The following is a 23,089-nucleotide window of genomic DNA, read 5'->3' as shown; positions in this document are numbered from 1 at the left end:
AAATAAACTTACGCATTAAAGCGAGCTCGTACAACCACTCGACAAAAATTCCTGAATCTGTGCTCACGACCAACTATGAAAAGTGGTTTATCAAAATATGGATGATTCTCTCGCAGCTCCTCCTCTTGAACTTTCCTTGTAAAAGATGATAGGATATAAATTATTAAATCATATGCATTATCCCTTCCAAAAATATTCTCTACATTTTTTTCATCACAACTCAATTCTTTTTCCTTTATACAGAGACTATTTAATACAGAAAAGTGTACACACAGACTTCTGATTTTTAAATACCTTTTCATTTCAGCTTGTTCTTTTTTTTCTTGGATCATCTTTATCTCACTGTCTTCTCTCTGTGCATTTCTGTATCTTACTGTGTTGGAGTGCTAGAAGCAAAATGATTCCTTTAAAATGAGATCTGTGGCTTGTTTTATGTTTCAACGTTTCAGATGAAAGCAAGGTACAGTATTTTGCATAGAAATATTCAAACAAAAAATCTTCCTTTCTAAAGGTACTACTCATTAACTCAGCCAAGTATATTGCACAGTCTTTTCTATCTACAGTGCAAGGCTGTTTATTTTCAGCAAGGCTAATTTCAGTTTTAATTTCATATGTGAAGTGCTATCCAGTGCAACTTTTCACTGTAACTGCAAGGCCCTGTAAGCTCAGCTGAGATCTGCAAACAGGAATGAACACTATCAACATTACTAAGGGTAGTAATGGGGAGAGAAAAAGCTTTAGACACACTCTGAGTTCCTTGAACTTGCTGCATGTACTGCTATGCAAAATACAAGAGGGCAGCAAGTTGTGTGGAACATATATGTAGGGATGGCATAGAAACAGGAAGGGTGGAGAATGAGTTAAGACAGGTCCCTGAGTTCATCCAGTGGAGAGAACAAGAAATTTTGCTATGGAGAGTTAACTGCTTCTTTGGCTCACTTCTGGAGAGGTAAGGTTGTGTGTTACCCCTGCTACTGGACATAAAGCCATAATCTGCTTTAAAATATCAGTTATCTACAGTTTCTTTCTACCATCATGAACAGTAATTCATTAATTACTTTATACAGATGTTTTTAAGTTTGAAGCATATGTACTATGGTGGTTTGGAAATAAAGAGACTAAAAACTCCCCTTGAATTTTCTTTGACATAGGTACAGAGATCCATAAAATATCATTATGACTTTGCAGAAGTGAAAATGCAGTCCACTGCGTGAAACTAGAGCACAAGGAAATGTGTGCTACTTATTCTTCTTTTTCAGTCTTTGTCCTTTTGTCTGACAGTTCTTGTGTTTGATAAATATTGTTAGTTTCATTAGGAATTTTGAAGTACTGTTTTGCCAGCCTTAGTTATTTGTGGAATTCTAGAGTGAGGTTTTTTAAGATGTCCTGGGTGGCAATTTAGCATTCCTAATGCAGTGTCTACAGTTTCAGTGGATATGTCAGCAAGTGTTTCAAAACCAGTCAGTCTCTCAGCGAAATAACCATGTCAATTATTTTGAGGATAATTTTATTGCAATTACTGCATTTGTTTTCTGATTTCAAGATTTCAAATGAGAAATTGTAAGCAAGATCACAGGTAGACACTGGTCTTACACAAGCAGTGGTTATGTAGCACACATTCCTATTGCTTACACCCCCAAACTGAAACCATCATATCCACGAGGACTTACGTCTTGAGTCAATGTTTCAAGAGATTTTCCTCTGCTGATGCGCTGGCTGTTGGAACCATGCCTTAGTGACCTGAAACAACCATAATCAATTTAACGATACATCTTAAGATGAAATTTTGACCTTTATAGGATGGCTGTTATAAAGCACTACTCTCCAGCCATACAATATCTCAAATCCTTATCATTTTTCTCTCACTTACATCAGAAGCTTACATGTTCTTCAGTTGTTTTCAATCTGGTATAACATAAGCCAATTTCTTTCCTTCTGATCTTTAAATTGATAGCTTTGTAGTCAGTGAATGAAATGACATTTGAAATAAAAAGGCATCTTTTCCATTTATACACTACAAAGAATTTCATTACAATTACAATGAAGAATGTACAATTTGCCTCTTTGTACAAGTCATTTCAGTTTTACACAAGTTAGATATTGTACACATTTAATTCTTTTTATGGCCATTATTTTAAGAATATTTTTAAACCATCCTTCCTGTCTGTGTTTACCTGCGTTCTTGTCGGATATGATGCTGGACACTAAGTATTGACCTTTCTTTTGCAGGCTGACCCTCAAATGATCCACTCAGCATGCGTTGTCTAGTGCAGGCCCTACGAAGAAATATGATGATGATAAAATACAATTTTCAGTATAAATGATACCTTTTGTGGTAGTGAATTTAAAGAAGTTGGCTTGGCTTTCTGGTAATGTAACACAGTAAGACAGCAAAAATAAAATAGCAACACTCTTTCCATAAAAACATATTTCCAAGGTAATGGCTCTCTCTCTGCTTCATCACTTGATGATCCTTCTCCATGTTTTAGCAAGGCAGCCCATCTGTGAAGTTTTTTCCAGTTTGCTGTAGAATCTATGTTCCCTCCCGACTTCATTTAGTAAGTGTGAAGAAGGCCAAGCAGTGCATCTATTAGCAGCAATACGAGCTTCTCAGGAATAAAGAGGGGAGGTAGAGCATCATTTCAGGGTAGCCTCCTTGCAGGGTTGTACTTACACAAAATATTTATGAACACACTTGAGAATAACAACACATCTTGGAGTTTTTATGAACACACTTGAGAGTAACAACACATCTTGGAGTCTTCTTCTATATAACAAGGACCAGGTATTGTCTGACATGAAATGCTAGTTATCCTGAAATATGAAATGTCTGCTCTATGGGAATGCATTGACTTGCAGCATTTTGTTGTGTGGAGTTTTACATTTTTTGTTTATTTGTTTCACTTTACTTTTGCTGAATTTTGGTAAACACATATTGTACAATATTTTGCCAGAACTGACTTCATGTGGATGGTTGCTTAGTAAGTGTGTTCCAAATAAATGCTGTATGCATATCCTCTTTTTGCTGGCTACAGTAAAATGAACTTGCTTAAGACAAAGATAGATTTCCATTACAATATAGCTGGCATAACTAATTTGATGGTAGAGGAATGGAATTTCAAATTTGGAAAAATATTCTGGCTTGCCAGGAATGCTACAAATTTAAGTCACACAGTACATGGCTCATTGCTCTTTTTTTTGGTGCAGTTATTCAGAGAAACTCACACAAGACACAGCTGGTAATATTTCATACTTTTTAATGAATTGAATCTCTATTTTTTTTGAAAATATGAAAAAAATCTACATCTATTGATGATCTAATAGACCACTCTATTGAACAGTTCACTGAGAAGTCCTTGACAGTATCGGTCCCCAGGCACGTTCTTTCCTCAGTATTGTTTAACATGATGGACTTTTTCCCTCCTCTCTGCTATTTCTCCATCTTTTGGATTTAAACATACAAATGATAGAAGTATGGATCCAAAGTGAGATCTGGAATAAAAATGAGAAGCTTAGAATATTTTTCTGTGTCATCACTGCCAATTATAATAGCAACCTAGAAAAATACATTGTGCTACACTCATTACAAAGGGCATTAAATTAGATTAGATGGAAACTGAGGCATCATAATACTCTCAAAGACAGTATCACCTGAATACTTATGAAATTTCCATGTAAAAAAAAGACAAATTTTATTTCCTAAAAAATAGATCTTACCTAACTCCATTAAAATGATGGTCCAGTTTACCTCTGCAGGAACAATGGAAAGTTCTGATGTCTGACTTCTTTCTTATGGAGGCTTCTGGCTGTAATGAAGGGGCTAACTTAAGTTTTTTTCCAGTAAATATGAATTATTGTGCTCTGCTTTTAAAAGCTAGATTTCCTTACATCAACAATAATATTATGTTATTAATGATTTTCCTTACATCAACAAGTGACTTCCACATAACCTTCTCATGAGCTTGTACACACCTTACTTGAATACCAAGCTACTTTGTGAGTAGAACACATAAATTCTTAGTATGCATAAGAAAAGAACATTAACTGCCCAGACAATAAATTCTTTACTTGACTTAATTAACAAGATGGCTTATTTGATTATAGCGGTATAAAAAAACAACTTAATCATATATTATAAAGAATAGATATGCATACAGGGAAAGTTCAGTGGAAAGACTGTTACGATTTTCTATGATTTCTGCCTTAATTTATGTGCCTCAATCCGTATTTACCACTCATACACATTACCTAATTTTCAGAAACTCTGGAAGCCCTGCAGCTCCTATTGAAGTCAGCAGAGAAGTAGTGAAATGCCAGTTTTACAGTGCAGAGATCAGAAATTGTTAGCAAGTGCAAAAAACTTTGTATTTTCACAAAGACGACATCGTGAAAAGACCATGGTTACTTCTGATAGCTTCTGTCTCCTGGCATCCTCCACTCTATGGGAATTAGTGCCTTAATCTTCTTATTAAAAGCCACATTCTGCTTTCCTTTCATGTCAGGAACAGGATATTTTTCAGCTATCTGGGCATCTAGAGTTGCAGACTTTTTTGGACTTTTGAAAAGGACAGTGTGTGCCAAGACATTTCAAAATTCCAGAGTGGTCTAGCTGAACATCTACAGTAAGATTTATCTCCTTATTATAGATACCTACACTTACGTGCTTTTTCTCAGTGCCTACATGTGAGTTAGCTGTCCATGCTTCCCTCATAGTCAGTGGAGATCTAGGACTCAACTAAATTGCCTGTAGAGAGGTGGCCACTGCCACCCGCCATACCAGGAGGTCTTATTTCCAGCTGCTACTCTGGAAGTTTATGGGTTCTTCATAAGTTGCTGTCATATTTAGGATGTCTTGGACATTGTAAGGCACATCATATGTTACCAGACGCCCTTAGGTGGGCAACTTAATTGAGCACTTGCTGAATTCAATAAATGATGCTTGGAACCTATTCAGGTTATATCATAAAGTAGATATCTAAAGATAAAGCAGTCACCTAAGATATCACTGGGCTCCAGTGCCTGCATTAATTAGAATTTTGCTGACTACAATGACAGCTTCAATACTTAGCTCATAGGCAGGTGTGGAGGTCTGGAGCTGAACCATCTTTGTCCCACAGTGTTAAAAACCTAGTCCTATGTGGTTTACTAACTGGAGTTCAGAAAAAATGTTTTGATACATCTTTATCCACTTGTAGCTGCGAGAAGCTTTTGACATTTGTTTGAAAACTGCTGGCAAAAATAACCGTTTTTTAGCTAAAGCTGCCCTTATCACCTTTGCAATTCACCTGTACTAGACACAGACAGGTTCGTGTTCACTTGTGGAGGAATGAGGAAGTTAGGAAACAGCAGCCAGGACAACAGGAAATACATCAAGCCTTTCCACTTTGTACTTACCTTGCAGTACTCAGAAAAGAGTCCAGGCAGCTGCAAAACATATGATCTAAATTTGTTGTGAAAAGAGCAAATGGAAAAAAATATTCTGAAAGAGAAAATATCACTTGGCAGGTTATTGAAAAGCCAAATTGCAGGGCAAGACCCTGCAGGACCATATAATATTGGGATATTACATAGACCATGTTACCTGTGAATAATTATGAAGTCCAAACTTCTGAAGCCCTGCAAATTATTTCATGCTTTGGAATCCCTGAAAATAAGTAATAAATATAGTGTTCAAGTAGTGTATTTTGAGCTAATGCAAAATTTAAATGCTTTGATCAATACTTGATCAAAAATACTGTACCTTTCATTAATATTCTGAAGTCTCTGAGGTTTCTTGCACAGGATATGCATATGTCTCACACTTGGATTTTTTCAGGGAGACATCCTTCCAGCAAGAAGTGTTGGTTACATCTTCTTATGTAACATTGATCTGATGTGTTTCTCTTTTATTTAAATAAGTGAATGTTTAACTGTTCTGTAGTATCAGTTAATATCATTGTCTGTTGTATACATTTGTTCTTGTTCTCCCCAAAAGCTGCTCACACGGAAGTCTTAGAGGTCTGGTACATTTCAATAAAACACTCAGTTCACAAAATATTACCAACTTCAACCAGCACGGTTTACATTATGAATCTCTATCCTTAATAAGCCTGTTTATGCCCAAATCATACTTCCACTTAACTTTTATCATGGTTAAATGGCATAACCTAAGTTCATGGGGAATTCACCTACCAGGTGTTAGCCAATGTTTCTGTCTCTCATTTCATAAATCTCATTCAATACAGCAGTGTTTAGGCAGCAGGCTAAATGCATATTTTTATCACAACTACACTACTGTCCTTTGAGAAAGATATACTATTATTATGGCAGTCTGAATTTGACTGGTAAAATAAAATGGATTATAAATGCAACTTGGATAATTCATAGATTTTCTTTTTCTGTATTCCCTTTGTGTCCTCCCACATGTTTCTAAAGGAAAAACAAATATCCACTCATTTTCTTTGGCATCTGCTCAGTACACTACAGTAGTGTATCTTCTTTTTTTTAGTTGCTTTGTATTCTCATTCTCATCTTGCCCTGCTGTTTCAGCGTTTCCTCTACAAGGTGTTTGTATAATCATTATTTCCCTTGGATTACAGAAAAATTGATAGACTCAATGACGCAGAGGGAACCTCAAGGAGTTATCTAATCTGTCGTCTCCCTCAAACTGGGATCAGTGATACCTATATTCCTCTGGGCAGATGTTCATCTAACTTGCTTTTCAATACTTGCAGTGTTGGTGACTCCACAACCCACTAACTCTACTTCATAACAATGCCATTTATCACTGTGATCTATAAAATGGTAGTTCTTCTAAGTGTACAGAGAATCTTGTTTCTTGCTCATTCTGATATTCATAAAAAAAACCACTGTATTTTGAAGAAAAGCTTGTTTGAACACAGCTGAATTATCTGCTAGCCTACTAGGAAATTACCAGAACTGAATATTTAATTCAAGTAATCCATTCTTTTCCACAAGATACACTCAAGGCAGTTTCAGTTTCAGAAATACGATAAATGTGCTTCATTCAATTAGCTGTTTATGAAATTGAAAGTTTTACTTAGGCATGCGACATATTTTCCCCTCGGGCCCAGTAATTCTGTCAGGCAAACTTTGTCTGGAACACTGAAAATCCTTTTGCATACTCCTAGCACCAGTTTACAGCTTGGCTACAGCACCAGTTTAAATGAAAAGCAAATAAAAAGCAAGTCATTTAAAAAATGCTTATTTCCTAAACTGTCACAATGCATTATTTTACAATGAATTGTGCTTTGGTTAGTGTGATTTGCTTTATCAACAGACCAGAAATCATCAGACCAAATTATTCCTTGTGCTTTATGTAATAAGGCCAGAAGCACGACTCAGTCAAGTGGTGGGTTTAATAGACACCAGAACCATGTTCCATACTAGTGATCCTTTGGTTATACTGTGGACTATGTGAGATGGTTTAAAATGATTTACTCAATTTCCCCAGCATTCTGTGTGGTTTACAATTTATCTTCAGCACTAAAGGGAATGGATGGGATTGTACACAGCATTTTGACTGGTTCTTCTCTACCCTCCCCACTTGAGAAAGTCAGTGGGACCCATTAAGCACTAGAGACTCAGATTATGAACCAACAAGGAATGAGGGCCAGAAGAACTACTGTGAAGAACTTGGTTTTAAGACGAAAAGCAGTCAATATAGCAAGAGAGAGTGAGTGAAAGTGGGAACCACTGCAGAAACGCACGAGAAATGAAATCTGCTAGACACAGTGGTTTTGGTACCAAGGGAAATGTCTTATAATTTTCAGAAAAAAATGGAGCTATTTGTAACTCAGAGGTGCTACTTATTTAGCAAAAGTTATTCTGCCTGACTGTAACTCACTTTTATGCTGCTTGATTTTCCTGAGAAGAGTAAAGTCTCCACCTCTGAACTGATTTATGTGAAGAGTTAGGCTTCTCTGTGATTTGATACTGGCAGGAGTGATGCAAATCATGGGTCAGAATCAAAGTAACTGGGACAGTAGTTGTTACACTCTTGATTCCATTCCAAGGAGTAACTCCATGACAAACTCCAGGATGCTGGGTAAAGGTTGGCTTCCAAGTAACGGTCTTCTGAAAATATGTGGTTTCTCTGGAGTGCAGTAGGAAACATATAGGAAAATGAAAAGACCCGAGATGGCCTCTAATCGGATGCACTTACCGTCCATTATGCCACCTAATGCAACATTCAATGAGCAGGTGAGACCCTTGGGATTGGAAGCGTAAGCTGTACTTCTTGATGGTTCAGGGATATTTATGCATGTCCTCGTGAGGGAATAAGATGTCAAGCAGTTGAGTATTTCATATGAAGAGAAAAAAAAGGTTGGATAGAGGAATTGTCCCAAAATAAGTAACAGTAGCTTTTGCCCTACTAATGCATTAAGGTAATGCATATTCCTTCCATTTGGTTGGTTACATTGAAACATTTAGGATTTGATTAAAATATAATTTGACAAGGTTTAAAAATGGGGTAAAATATCAGAGGTGGGCTTAAAGCTAGAGTAGATTTAAAATTCTCTTTTTAGTACAGCAATTTGATCAGGTTGAAGTTGCCCTTGGGCAGCTTTACCTTGTAGAATCATTGCAAAAATTAAAAAACTTTTACTTTTTTACTTTTATTTTTTTTATTTTTTTACTTTTATTTTTACTTTTTTACTTTTTTACTTTTACAAAAATTAAAAGACTTTTACTAGGAATATTTTCAGAAGGGACACCTTTGAATTATCTCTTATAGTTCTTGACATAAACATAATTTTTCCTTTTGTAAGATACTCAGAATAGCTAAGACTCAGGTACTTTTAGTAAGGAACATATAGCATTTACAATTAAAGTAAAAATAAGTGAAAGAAGCTCTTGTGTCCTGTGAGTTTGAGTTTTTCTGCATTCCTTGAACTGAATCCAAAGGTTTAGCTGTAAAATTTGTCTTTCCTTAAGTCTTCTTTTTCTGTTTGTAAAGCTCACAGATGCACTGCAGATGTGGTCAGAGCACATTTGATGACTTTGAGGCATAAACATTACTTGTTCCACTTGTTCAAGAGGAGACTGAAGACTGGCTCTTTAAAAATGACTAAGATACAGCCCTATGAAGCATTAGAGGACATATAATCCTGTATTTTGCCTACTTGACAGAAGCTCCCTCTTTGTCTCTATTTTCCTCAAAAGTTCATCACTAATGACCCAGGAATTAAATGAGAAAGCATAATAAATGTAGGAAGAACATAGATTAAAGCTTTCTTCTCCTGCCTGTGAAACTTTTTGTCAGAGGAGTTCAGAGGTTAATTGATGAGAAATCCTCCTAGACACAAAGGTCTGGCAGAAGCTGTGTTCCAAGGGATCAAGTGGGAGTCAGCAGGATGGAAATCAGAAGGACTGAATTCTCACTGTCTTAGTACCTCTCAGAATCCAGTGAAATCCAAACACAGATTTGTTTGGATTCTCCTCCCACCCTGCTCCAGATTTCTTTTGAAAAGGAGAGAGTTCTGTGCTGATGGATGAATTCATTAGAAATTCTGAATTTCAGTTTGTGGGAATTTCTTTTTCCTTCTGCATAAGAAAAAATGGACCCCTCCCTACAGCTCTCATTGTTTATTTATAATACAAAGTATTCTCTTTGTGAATGTGTTTCATTTCTGGCATGGTATGAGAAAAATGCCAAACAAACTCATTTGTGTAACTCTAGTGGCACCAACAGCACTTCACAGTTGTAATTTAACATAGAATTGGTTATGAGTGTTTTAGTGAAACACTGCCACGAAGGCAATATCCAAAGCTATATTTATAGACTTTTCTGATTATGAAACAGAGACTTGTATGTATTTATCCATAATGTTTATAAAATCAAAGTGAATCTATGTAACTGAAATGCTTATAAAAGGAGCCTGAAGTTTGTTGAAAAGCAACACTTATGGCCTTGCAGTTACATTGTTGGTCAGTAATATGATGACAAAGCGCATTCATTCGGAATAGTAATTGTTCACGTTTTTATTACCATAAAAGTCTGAAGACACATAAAGTTGCATTAATTTCTACACCTACTGTATTGTAATAATACAATAGTATTCTTAACAGAGGATTAAAAAGAACAGAGGAGCTAGCTGTGGTTATATTTCTCAAATGGCATGTAATTAGTAGGCACTTCTCAAGAAATTTCACAATTCCAAAACCACACTGAATTCCTGCAGCATTGCTCCTTCATAAAACACTGCCATGCTTATTCTAATCTCACAGCTGTACTTTTCAGATCAGTTATTCCTGTGTATACTGATATTTGCTTGGAAACAGTCATTTATAACATACTGAAGATGCTTCTGCTTTGATGACTATGCAAACATAAGCCAAATAACGATTGCCCCTTAGTTGAATAATAATCATTCTAATGTAAATACTCTAAAAACAAAACTGGCCTGAAATGCTGCATGGCATTACCCAGGACATAACTTCAGACATGAGTCTTGGAGACTTAGGAATGCATTATCTACTTATGCTGCTGAATATTTACTTTACTTGGAGTACTGAAATGAGTGATCATTATTAAAACATTCAGGAATCCCTTCTACAGAGGTCACAGTTTTGAAGTCTTCGTTGCACATTTGCTTGGAATACAGTCAGTCATCTGTACTCTGTGCTTTGGAAAGGGTGTACAACCCCTATTGACATTTACATGCACATCTATGCAAGAACTCAGCTGGAATTCCTTAGGCAAAATAACTTATGAAGAGACTTATGTCTGCTTATGAAGAGACACTATTTGGTTAATTTTGAAGAAAAAAGTGAGAAGAGCTGAAACATGATATTTCAACATGACAAGGAACTGAGAGATATAAATAAGAACAGTCTCTCTTTTGTTACTGCTCAGGCACATAATATACCCAAAGAAGAGCAATTTATCTTTGATTATGAAGGCAATAGACTCACTGCAAAGGGATATACTATCATAAATATTATACACACATTGTAAATTAATTTTCAACAGTAAGAATCGTGAAAAACATATTGAGCATTGAGAAATCAACTGTCATTCAAAACACTGCTGATTCTTACCTGAGGATTTTATTGATTGCTGTCTCTTTTTCCAGAAGATTTCTTGCTCTGATGCTGAAAACAGATTTACGGAGCTATAAAAATAAGGAAAAGACAGAGCACTTTTTAATTGCCACAAAAAAAATAGCATGTGTATTGACAGAACAATGAAACATTATGGCACATGTGTATGAAATATAGGTGAATACAGACATAACATTGACTAGATAATATTCTCCAATTTAAAGCTACGATTTTCCCAGTTTGTGGCACTGGTGTTGCTTTCCAGGAGAAGGGTGGTAGAAAAAGATCAAAATGGTCACACATACAGCAAATTCCTTTGCCAATGTACCTTATCCTACAGCTGTTGGCTTCCCTATCCTGCTCTTTAGCTAGTTATGGGTGCAAAAAAGCAGACAGCTTGTTGATTAGCACTATTACTATTCCACTTATTACAGATTTATTTTCTTCCCTGGTTGGCCAGTTCACACCTATGTCATGGTCCTTGTCTCCTGCTCCTCCACTTCGGTTTTGTTTGGGCTGGATCATTCCCTTGACTATACAGAAAACCAAGGTAACAAAACTTAGATGTCTCAAATCAGTGCCTGGAGTCAGCTGAGATGAAGCTAGGGTTCCTGTTTCTTCTGAAACTATTTGTTGCTTCTTGTTCTTTGCCTTGTCATCTTCCCTATCAATTTTTCTTTTCTCTCATGTAGAGAGAAAAATGTGGAGGGATAAATGTACTTATGCTTGCCTCTGGTAATGACTAGTGCTTTAGGCATATTCTGTCTGGTAATGACTAGGCATATTCTGTTTAGGACTTCTTGGGCATTAAACGAAAGGAGTGAGACACAAAAAAACCCAAGCACTTAAATCCTAAGCAAGTAGTAACAGATATGACAGATCAAGAAACACATCATAACTGAAGAATTTAGCTGAGAAATTGCACTTGAGATGAACAAAAAGCCTCAGCTACCTTGTGAGACTTGCTATGTCAGCTATTTCATAGAACCATAGAAAGGTAAGGTTGGAAGAGACCTCTGGAGATCTTCTAGTCCAACCCTCAGCACAGCCCATACGGGGACTGAACCTGCTACCTTGGCATTAGCAGCACCATGCTCTAACCATTTGGAGATCATTATCTTAAAGCAATTGAAAGAGAATTAGGAGCTCCTAGTAATGTTAGCTCTGTGTTTGGTCAATCTGAAATGGTATCTTTAGGCACATTTCTTTAAAACTATTTATTCTAAATACTGGATTTATTTAATTGTCTGACTTAAGGATATAAGTAAACCTCATTTTTTTTTTCTATAAATAAGCTCCTCAGATCCAGGGTCTGTTGACAAACAATTTTGCCAGTGCTTCGCTCAAAACTCAGATTGACTCTGATTCGTGGTAAGATGTCTTAATGTGAAGAAAAATAGCAAAAAAAAAAAAAAAAAAAAAAAAAAAGAAAAGGAAATAGAACAGAAAATTTTAGAACTTGTTGACTTATATACATAAAAATAAGCTCATGTTTTTTGAGCCATAACTGTAACAAGCTGCAGCCTCTTTCTTAATGCTTATCTTTTAAAGTGTCACTCCTTTATTCTCTCTGAAGTCCTAGTCCATCTCTGTTTTTAGCTTGTGGAAGGAGGTTATAATTTGTGATTCTCTGAATAAGGTAAATAAAAAAATTTGTTTTGAATACACCACTATTTTGGGACACTTTGTGTTCCTAAAAACTCTACATTTTGAAAATTGAAATAAAGTATGCAACCTTTCAGAATGTAATTTGGAAAATAAGGTAGTAGGATTTCAGGCAACATTAAGAAGACTAGTAGAATTGTTGAATAACTGAATATAATAAAAAATAGTTCCATTACCTAGATATCATTGAAATATTACGGTATCAGATAAAACTGTCAAGTACTGTGTATGGATATATATATTCTATGTCCATATATATGTACAGGTTTTAATGCATTTGCAGCATACATCATGTGTTCAGTAGATTTATCAGCATGAGGCTGTATTGTTGATTTAGATATAACTGACAATGGTGAGAAAAATGGCAACATTTTCACTTTTTTGTCTTCTAATGCTAGTGATTACTAACTGCAGTCTCAGAAAATTGATTTCTTCCTCTCTTATTAGGACCAGAGAAAGAAACTTCCAAACCTCAGCAGTATCTATCCTTTTGCAAGTCAGCTATTAGTGTATTTAGGGCTCAGCTAGAAATGCTAAACTTAGGGAAATTATGAAGATGGAAAATAGATTTTTTTTTTTAGTTTGTTTTTTTCCTGTTATAAATAGTTACTTTTGAATAATTACATCAATTTTCAGAGAGACGATTGTACTGCCTACATCCAATTCTTTCCAGTGCTGATTATTTGCTGATTATTTGCTTGTTAACATGTCTTAGAAACAGGAAAGATTTCAAATGCAGAAAGCATCAATTCCATTCCAAACTTCCTGTTTTTGCTCACTGAATTTCAGAAAAAAAGATGACGTAAATCTTTTTTTCCCAAAATTGTCTAGAACTTCCTATCTGGTTAAGACCATACCTTTCAAGGATTTAAAGTAGGTGTTGCAGCACCTCAACCTTAAGTGTGTGGCCAAAACCAGAGCAATTCACCCAGGCTGGCAACCAGGGATCGGCCCTTGAAAAGCAGGAGAGAGGAGTTTACTTCCCTGGAAAGACTTTACAGGGAGACTTTTACTGAGATCTTTAGCCAAGCCAAGCCAAGCGATAAGCCATTTAGTGCCAGCAAGTAAAAAGAACATTTCAAGAAAAGCTGCTAACAGGTCTCTGCCAAAAGCTGTTTATATCTGGGCAATTCACCTACTGGGGACTGTTGAATCTTGTCTAAGTAGTGAAATCTTGGTATCTGTGATGCCCAGGACACCCTAATCAAAGCCTGGCATGTCAGCATTTGGCCACCATTCAGCCAAGTGGTTCAACATCCACGGAGTCAGAGAGAGAGAGAGAGAGAGAAAAGCAGTAAGAAGGAGCACAAATCTGGAGCCACTGCGACAGATGAGAAAACACCGGCTTCTGGCTCCTCCTCCCAAAGCTGTTTATAAATTTTATCCAGTGGGGCTTAAAAAAAAAAATAAGAAAAAAGCCTAAGAAATCATGGGATCAGGGAAAGGGACTGGAACATGGGGTGCTGCACTATCTTTTTTTTTGTGCAAAGAGTGCATTTACTTCTCTTGCACTTTTTTTCAGAAGAACAAGTTGTGGAAACTGCACTTGAAGCTGTACTGTCCTTGTGCATTAAATGCAGTCTGAGCACACCTAATGGATTGAATTTTAGGCGAAATTTTGAAGTTTTTTCATCATCCTATCCATATTTGCCTTGTGATAGAATTTAGACAAGAGCAAGGTATCTAGTTCCTTAATCTAGGAATCCTTCACCATGCACAGGATCCTACGCTTTGACACCTAGGGATCTCAGTGATCCAAAATGGAAATGATAACACAACTCAGGCACTTTTAAGAATTATGGCTTTAAAGATGGTCGTCCTCAATGCTCTTAAAGACTTCGGAATTCTGTTTGCTTCAGTGGTGAAACCTGGTAAATTTATGTTAAATTTAAAATATTCAGAAGAAGCAATCCAAGATAAATATTTTTAGACATGCACAAATGATCCATTTTTCATATTAAAGGGCTTCAGCACTCAATCAAATAACAACAGGCATATGTCAATAGGTCTACTAGAAAACAAGCACTACTACAAGCATTACAAGATTTTTCAAATATACGTCCTTCTTTCTATATTGCATAAATAAACCAAAATGCTTCCCATGCAGTTTTCCAAATTTGCATAGTGCACCAGGCAAATGCAACAGAATTGTACAAATAGAAAATGAAGTTGATGATCACTATTTTGTTTAATAACATCCAGATGCAGCACGCTGGTATATAAGGAGGTTGGCAATTAAAAACTTGTGATACCTGCCGAGTTCTTGAATATTGCAGAGGAAATTATTAGCAGTGTTAATGTAGAAAAGAAATTACTTGATCAGATAATATGGAACTAAATAAGTACACTGTACTCTACTGAGATTATTTTAAGGGATATATTTTTAGCCTGCTGGGTTTTTTATTATATATTGTGCTGTGCTGTGAGGACACCCTGAGTGTATCATTATTAGCCATTATTTTATTTATTTATTTGCTGCTTTATGCACTCTGTAAGTAGGCTCAGTGTAGAAATAACAGTGCCATACAACACTCTGCCATATAGCATTATTTATTAGCATAGGAAACTGTCCTAAAATCACCTAACAGCATCTGATTGCCACTAAATATGTTCTCTATAATGTATTTTAAAGAACTCCTGCAGGTTACTTAAACCTGTGAGGAACAGCTCTGACAGGTCAGCGAATTACTGTTAATAATTCCTAGATAAAAAGATTTTAGGTGGCAAATATGTTCTCCTATGAAATCAAGAGTAAATCTTATGTTTTGGTTCCCACATTCCCTTGAGTTTATTTATACCCATGTGTCTATGGACATAGAATTAGGAAATCTGTAATGCTTCTTCCACAAGCTCTAGGACCCTCCACTGCTCCTGTTGGCACGACAGACAAAATGACTCCGTCCTGTTCACGTGAACTAGAATTCTGCATTTCTATGAAACTCCATTTGTACAAAAGGACTAGGCCAGAGTAATGCACTACTGCAACCTTCATAAAAGAAGCTAAATCACACCACATCGTTACTCTGCAGTGACATCTGCTGCTTTGAAAAGGTACTGCAGACATTTTAACTTGGGAAAGTATTTATTTATTTACTAGTATATACAAAATTCCAGGCTTTCTACTCTGGAAAAGAAAATTCTTGGCATAAAATTAAAAACAAAGTAAAACAGGATAGCACATTTGCAAGAAGACAGCTAATGACTGTGCATAAGTTCCACAAACTAAGTGTATCGGCAAAGCAGTGCTGACTTCAGGGGATCCATGCGAATTTATAACAGTGAAGATATGGCTCAGTGGTTTTAAGCTTTGAGAAATGTTATTCGTTTGACATATTTTGCTGGCAACATTTTGCAGTGCACAAATTCCAGCAAGTATTACATAAAGAAATTGTTTTCAGCTCGAATTTGACAATGAAGTGTATGTTATCAACAGGTGAAAATTGCGGTGATATACTGTATTATTTTCATACCACACCACTGCAGAGCTGGCAGGGGACACAAGTGCTAGGCAGTGTTTTGAAACATAAGGTGAGACAAAGTCATGAGTCAGTAATGAGATGCCAGGGTCTGAAATGTTTGGGTGATTGTGACAGAAAAAGTGCATGCGTGTGCAATATATTGTTCTGAGGCAACTTCTAAGATTTAGATGATTGTGAGGAATTTTAGCCAAGTACTTTTAAAAGCAGTCTTTTATAGGCAACTGCAGGACCATATGGGAATATTCTTCTGCCCTATACCAGACATCTCAAGCAAAGAAAAATAATTCAAGGCTTCTGTTCCAGTTTGAAATTTGCCGGAAGCCAACTGATGGTTTATGTAGCCTTGCTGAAAAAACAGACTGTTAGATATTATATAATTATTTAAATATGCACAGCTTCTAGGAATAATATGAAAATCAGTGCATTAAGCAATATATTAGAGTTATTTTTAAGAAACAGCAAGGAAATATTTATTCAGCTAGAAACTAGTCAAGGTTTGAGCATTTCATAAAATTTAGGATACTTTTGGCCTGTAGAGTTTTCTAGGCAGCCTCTCAAATGCATACATAATTATTTGTTCAACAACATTCTGCCCATGCATCTTTGGCTTGAGATCAGACTCCATGGAAGGCCAGACTGCACAAAAACTGCAAGTTGCTGGTAGGTACATAGCAAAATTTTGAAAAGAATTTAAATAAGTGTCTAAATCTTAAGGGAATCAGCTGGAAATTTCTTAAGCTTTTTTGAAAATCGTGCTAAATACCTACAGAATCATACAAGATACAGTTACAAAGGACCTCTAGAGATCACCTAATCCATTCTCCTCTCCCAAAGTAAAATTAACTATTTTCATTTGGAGTTTGAAAACCTTGCCCTTGACAAGGTTGTCCTATATAACTATGTCCTAGAAACAAGCTCACTAAACAGTCAAGAAAGTAATCTACTAAATAAACAAGTGCCTTCAGGTGCCAAGGGCTGTCCCTTTTGATCACACATGTAGCATGAGAATTGGGCACAATCTCCTTAACTCTCTGCAGTCTGAAATAGCCTTAATTCCTTTTCTAGTCCTCAGTTGCTACCTATCTCTTCAAGAAAGCCATGATCTTGTGACTGACCCTCTTGGAGGGTCTTTCATAACCAAGAGCCATTTTTAAGTAAGTCTGAGAATGTGAGCAAAGTTAGTATTAGTATACTCATAAAACCCCTGGAGACTTCCGGGGGGATGACAGAAGTCCATCATCTCAGTTACGTGCGGGAGCCGCTCCAGGGAGGGAGCTGAATCCTTCTCTTTTATGTCTTCCTGTACTATGGTTGGGTTTTCCTTTTTGGCATATCCGAGTTGTTTACTTTCAGTGGTCTAACAGGTAGGTTTTTGGGAAGTGCAATATGGGGCAGGTTTGTTTTGTTTTCTGTCTTTACTAGAAGCAGGAGCTAGGGAGACCTATGGCAAAAGCTAGTTAAAGTAACCAGGTAGCTTACTCCTAACAACCAACAGCAGGGTGGAAGCATGGACTGATGGCCAAGCTGACTCTGGGACTCAAGGTATTTTGGCTTGCAGGAGCAGGGAAAAACATTACTTCTGGATGTACAAGCATATACTTCCCTCCACTAGAACAAAAGGTTCATGGCTATATTTAATCAGCTTTTATGAATGGGGGAGACTGAACAATTTGGAGAAAGAGTCCTGGATCCTCCCGAGCAGTTTTCCTGAGGGGAGAGAGCACAAAGGTCAACTAGAAGGACTTTTCTGTAATGCGTTTTACGTCTCCCTTTACTTCACACAAACACTTGCTCTTTTCCACTAAAATACAGCTGCCCTAAAATTTTGCCATGTCTGAATTCTGTTTGATTGAAAAAACAGTAGGGGTATGATCATTTCCTTGTGCTTTAATGCCTCTTCCCAGCCTTTGCACCAAACCTTTGAAATCTTTAAGTGCCAAAGTGACAAAGTAGAAAGCTAATTCTGGAAAGAAGTGTTGAATTACAGCATTTTGAGAACAGCAGAGTACCCCACTTCCTTTCTCTCCGAATGTAATTGAATATTGGTCTTTTCCAGGCAGAATTTTGAACATATGATGCAGAGGTAAGAGTGAAAAAGCAATTTAAAATCATCAGGAGCCAGAGGAAGAACATAACAAGAACAGTGCTGCAGTTTTGTGTTCTCTGCTGAAGGCAAGCATGGTCACAAAAGGAAATATTACCAGTGGAAATGCATATGTGATAAGACATTTTAATGTGAGAATGTACTCTACAAGTTTGTCTTTCTCTTTTTCTGTTTTGTGTCTAAATTGATTGTTTATAAAAAAGGGCACAAGCACACGGTTGCATGTGTTTTATCTGAAAATAATTAAAAACTTTGGAAATGCATAACGGACAAAGAAGTCTCCTAATTAATTTTCCAAAAAGAAACTAAAATATTTCTCTGCATTTTCATATATTAACTTCATTACAAAGATCTGGAGGAGAAAAGCCAGGGGAGAAAAATCATCTTTTTTGAAAATAAAGACTGTAATGAGCAAGAAAATGATTGATTCATAAGCCATTCTCATTATAGCAGGTAAATTCTTTTAAGACTTCTTTGAAGGGTATCGTTAACTAGATTTCGGCAGTATCTTGTGACTGACATAAATAGGTAAGACTGAAGCACTTGGCTGTGTTTAATTAACAAGCTTTGTAAGGTAACTAAAATTGGAGGACAGAGGTCTACTCAGATACTCAGTAAAGGCAGATTATAAGATAAGAGTTTGAATGAATTTTTTTTTGATATATATGCTCAAAGTTCTGCAAAGACTACTTCAGAAAGAATGCAGTATTTATTACTGTTTAAAAATAAACGCCTTTTCTGCTTGGAATTCTGTTTATTACATTGTTATTCACTTCATTAGTTTCTACTATATTCAAAATTAATGTGATAAAATTATTCTTTCAAATTACTTAGAGAAAATAATAATCAGATGCACAATAGAATGCTATCGTAATTTTTGGGCCAATACTCTGCTTTGCAAAATAGAATGCCCGAAGTGTAGTTTAGAAGAGATTTCTTGAGACATGAATTAATTATCAAAAAAAAGAAGTATAAAATCACTTCTGGGAATGACAATTTATGCAAAATATTCTACTATTGTTCTTTTTTTTTGGAAGGAAAAAATACAAGTAAAGTTTATGAGCAAATACAAATAAAGCTTATGAACATGGCTTATCTCCTGATGACTTTCTGAAAGATATCTTGGGACACCCTGTCTACATTACTGAAAGGTATTCTTAGAAAAGCTGAAAGGCTATTTCAGCTTTGACAATTACAAACACTTTCTGCAAGGAAAAGTGCTTTCAGAATACTCTCAGAATATATGTGGTTCTTTTTGCAAGAAACAGAATAGTTAATGAAAGAAGCTGAGCACAGATCAGAAAAAGACATGCTGGAACAAATTGCTAGATTAAGCAACAACATCTTATCAAGAATAGGTGACATATCTCAGCAGCTCACAAATGGAGTATCTATGATGTTAACCAAACATGCATTAAAAGTTGTGGTCAATCTTGTGTGTTGAATTTGTGTGTCAAATTGTAAGCAGATAAAATCATAAACTTTCCCTGAGGTGCTGAGAAGCATTGATTTCTACATAAATCAAAGGGAGCTGACCTCCAACGAAGTACTCAAACCCTTCCAGGATGACGCTTATAATTGGGTTGATGTTTGTGTTCCATCCCATCTAACTTTAATAGATATCAGCAGGATCATATCTGGGAATGGAGCCAAACAGCCTAAAATCTGGTACAAAGCTCAGCAGCCCATTTGCTAGGCAACACAGGTCATCATGAACATACCACCTTGATGCTCTTTGCTGTGCACTGACTCCCCAAAGAATGCAGAATCCAGTGTGAAGTCTGCTGCTTAATATTCATAGTCCTCCATCGTCACAGATCTGGCTACCATAGGGACCAACTCTCCCTTTCTGTCCATGACCTCTCATGATACAGCTACATTCTGTTCTACAACAGGAGAGGCACATAGTGGGAGTGGTTGAGCTTTCATATAAGCTAGACCTTAATTATGGATCTTGTTCCTATAGGAACCAAGAAAGGCTACTAACTTAATTGCTTGCACAGTGAAAAACAAAACTCACACAGAAGAGAGGAAACAGAAAAGAAAATGAAAGATAAAGAGGATAGAAAAGAGGAAATACGTTTGCTACTATTCAATTAATCTTACAAATGAAGAAATGAGGGAGTATTATTTCAATCACATAGGAGAGGCTCCAAGTCTGTGCATATATATGCATAGCTATACTAGTAGCTCTTCTGCTTTATTTTTTTAATTCATTCACGCTGTGCCATTGCTGTAAACATGCACACGGGTATCTGTACAAAAATTGAGCCACAGGCATCAAAGTTCATCCCAGGAACTTGTCTGTTTTGAAATATAATTTAACAGTAATGTGCTGTGTCCAAGATAAGTAACCAATTTATTCCTGTCCTCCTCAAATAATTTTTAGCAAGATCTACTGAAAGTTGTGTGACTCTTATGATAGCATTCTGACATGTTCCTCTGATTCTAGCTCTTGCTGGACACCAGATTCGTTGTAAACATTGCAATTTGTTTAGTTTTTTCTCTCCTAAATCTTGCAGTCACCGTTCTTCAAACTCTTATAAGACTCACCACAGGAGATGTCCTCATTTTCTGCCAACTTCCTTTCTTATCCTCCACCCACTCACACAAAACTGATCTGTGTACACACATTCCATCCAGTTTTCCTGTCCAAGAATCTGCTGAAATACTGGTTAGCTAAGGAATTTCCTAGCATATTGTGAGTAATTTTCATACAGCTGTGAAGTATAAAAGAATCTTCCTCTGCGTCTCTGCAAACTCCCTTTCTCCCACTTTTACAATGGTAATTTAATGCCATGACTGTAATTTCCACTTTTCATTTGTTTTTAACCCCTCCTTCACCTACTTATTCATGAATTTTATAATGGTATTGTTTACTTGTGGCACTTTTCCTTATCAGTCTTCCTTCTTCCACCAGAAAGTATCTTTAGGATCCTTTTATTACAACAGCCTTTTCCACTACAGGCAGCCTCACCAACCTTGCCAGACCTGTTTTCCATAATGAAACCCAAGGCTCTTCAAGTCATGGCCTGCAGACCACAGAGGGACAGGCTATTTCCGCTTGCAGTGGAGAAGGTCAATGAAGAGATCGATGAGTGTAAGAAGATTTGCTCAGTAAACCTCAAGGAAAGAGCAAAGAATGATCATCTCAATCCCAGTTCAGTGGCCTAGACACCCGACCGTGAGTGCCCTTTCTGATTTTTCTCAGTAAAATTTCCCTGTCTGTGATGCATAGAATTTCCTACAGTGTTAAGCTCAGAAAACCCCAGAGAATCCCAGTCTTACTCATTCAGATACAAATAGTCATAGATGGTTCAATCAAAGCATCAAGCTAAGCTGCCTATCAGGCATTCACAACAGAGATGGCCCAGGCTTGGCTGACAAGGAATACAGAAGAATGAATATGGCACAGTTTGACCCCATCCACCCAGTCATACCTTTAATTTTCCTCCACACATTGAGAGGGAACTCTGAGAAGCCTTATAGAAGATTAAGAGTATTAAGGTTTTTAAAAGTGACTTCTGACATTAGTTTTTGGTTCGTTTATTACTCTGGCAGTAGTTTAGCCATTTGGAAGAGCTGGAAAAATTTCTGAAGCTCGCAGATTTAAGTAGAAAAAAAAAGGAATATAGTGGAGATATCTGTTTTAGGAAGCTGTTCTTTGATTTGGCATATATTGAGGATCAAAATAATTTCAAACTGCTTACCATTATAGTCCCAGTAATATATATCAGTAAATGTATACAAATAAACAAGCTTTTCATTTATTTTGAAAAGATTAATTACCTCCAAAAATGCAATAATACACTTAAAACAAACTTTCCTTTTACAATTAAAAAAATCTTTTCAAGGAAGCAGGTGATTACAATATTGAAAAGACTTACCATATCTATTGTATAAGAGAACAAATAAAGTTTTGCTTTATCAGTCATGATGATTTAGTCAGATTGATTCTGAATACAGAAACAATAGCACATATATAGCTGCACATTGTAGAAGAAAGAGAAGAATGTTGCTGAAGTGGAAATAAGGGACTATATGCATTAAGTGCTGTCTAGCAGTTCTGCAGGTGTTGAACACAGAAGTGCTGATATAAATCCAGAAGGAAATGAAGAAGCTAGCCACACTACAGGCACTACAAAGGAAAGAAGGAATTAGATCTGCCAGCAAAATCCCTACTCTTTCCCCAGCCACAATGCAAAAAGGACGGGAAAAGTTTCTGAAGTCATCACACTGTCATCAAGAATAGTAGGAATGCATCCTACTAGGCACTGGCATTAGTAAATTGTTTGGTCAGGTTTGTTTTTGACAAAGAGAAGTAAAGTATATATATAAGGTTTACACTTAAAGGTAACCATCCATTCCAAGCTTGTTTTAATGATAAGACATTTTTAAGAAGATTTGTTCATACAAAAATAAGGTTGCCAGGGCAACTGTAACTATAGAAAGCTAGAGTAATTACTCTGACAAAATCCTACCTAGCGTTTTCTTCCTCATAATAAGATTGTGTAAATACCTTGTTTTAAGCTACTTTTATCAGAAACATTACTCATTATGGATTCTATCTTTGAGGCACAGAAATACAAAAGTGCATACTTAAGGCAAGTTGAATAGTGCAAATACAATTTTCAAACACTTAATTCAAAAATGAAAGTCAGATCATGTATATTTGCTCTTGAGGAGAAGCAAAAAATTGAAAAGAATCACAAAATCACAGAATGGTTGAGGCTGGAAGGGACCTCTGGAGATCATCTAGTCCAACCTCCCTGCCCAGCAGGGTCACCTAGAGCAT

The 23,089-nt window shown here is 36.4% G+C and overlaps 1 protein-coding gene across 1 annotated transcript in view; it reads right to left on the bottom strand.

Annotated features, from left to right (window-relative positions):
* The window catches only part of NALCN (sodium leak channel, non-selective), a 243,686-nt gene that overhangs the window by 33,619 nt on the left and 186,978 nt on the right, over nucleotides 1-23,089 (bottom strand). The window contains exons 18-22 of the mRNA XM_062566808.1: nucleotides 11,044-11,117; nucleotides 2,175-2,276; nucleotides 1,671-1,740; nucleotides 295-386; nucleotides 13-135 (exon numbers count right to left, since the gene is read on the bottom strand). Coding sequence (XP_062422792.1) covers nucleotides 13-135; nucleotides 295-386; nucleotides 1,671-1,740; nucleotides 2,175-2,276; nucleotides 11,044-11,117 — 461 coding nt within the window. The remainder of the gene's footprint in view (nucleotides 1-12; nucleotides 136-294; nucleotides 387-1,670; nucleotides 1,741-2,174; nucleotides 2,277-11,043; nucleotides 11,118-23,089) is intronic.

Source organism: Rhea pennata, chromosome 1 (assembly GCF_028389875.1).
Source record: "Rhea pennata isolate bPtePen1 chromosome 1, bPtePen1.pri, whole genome shotgun sequence".
NCBI lineage: Eukaryota > Metazoa > Chordata > Aves > Rheiformes > Rheidae > Rhea > Rhea pennata.
This window is presented reverse-complemented; position numbering and strand designations above follow the sequence as displayed.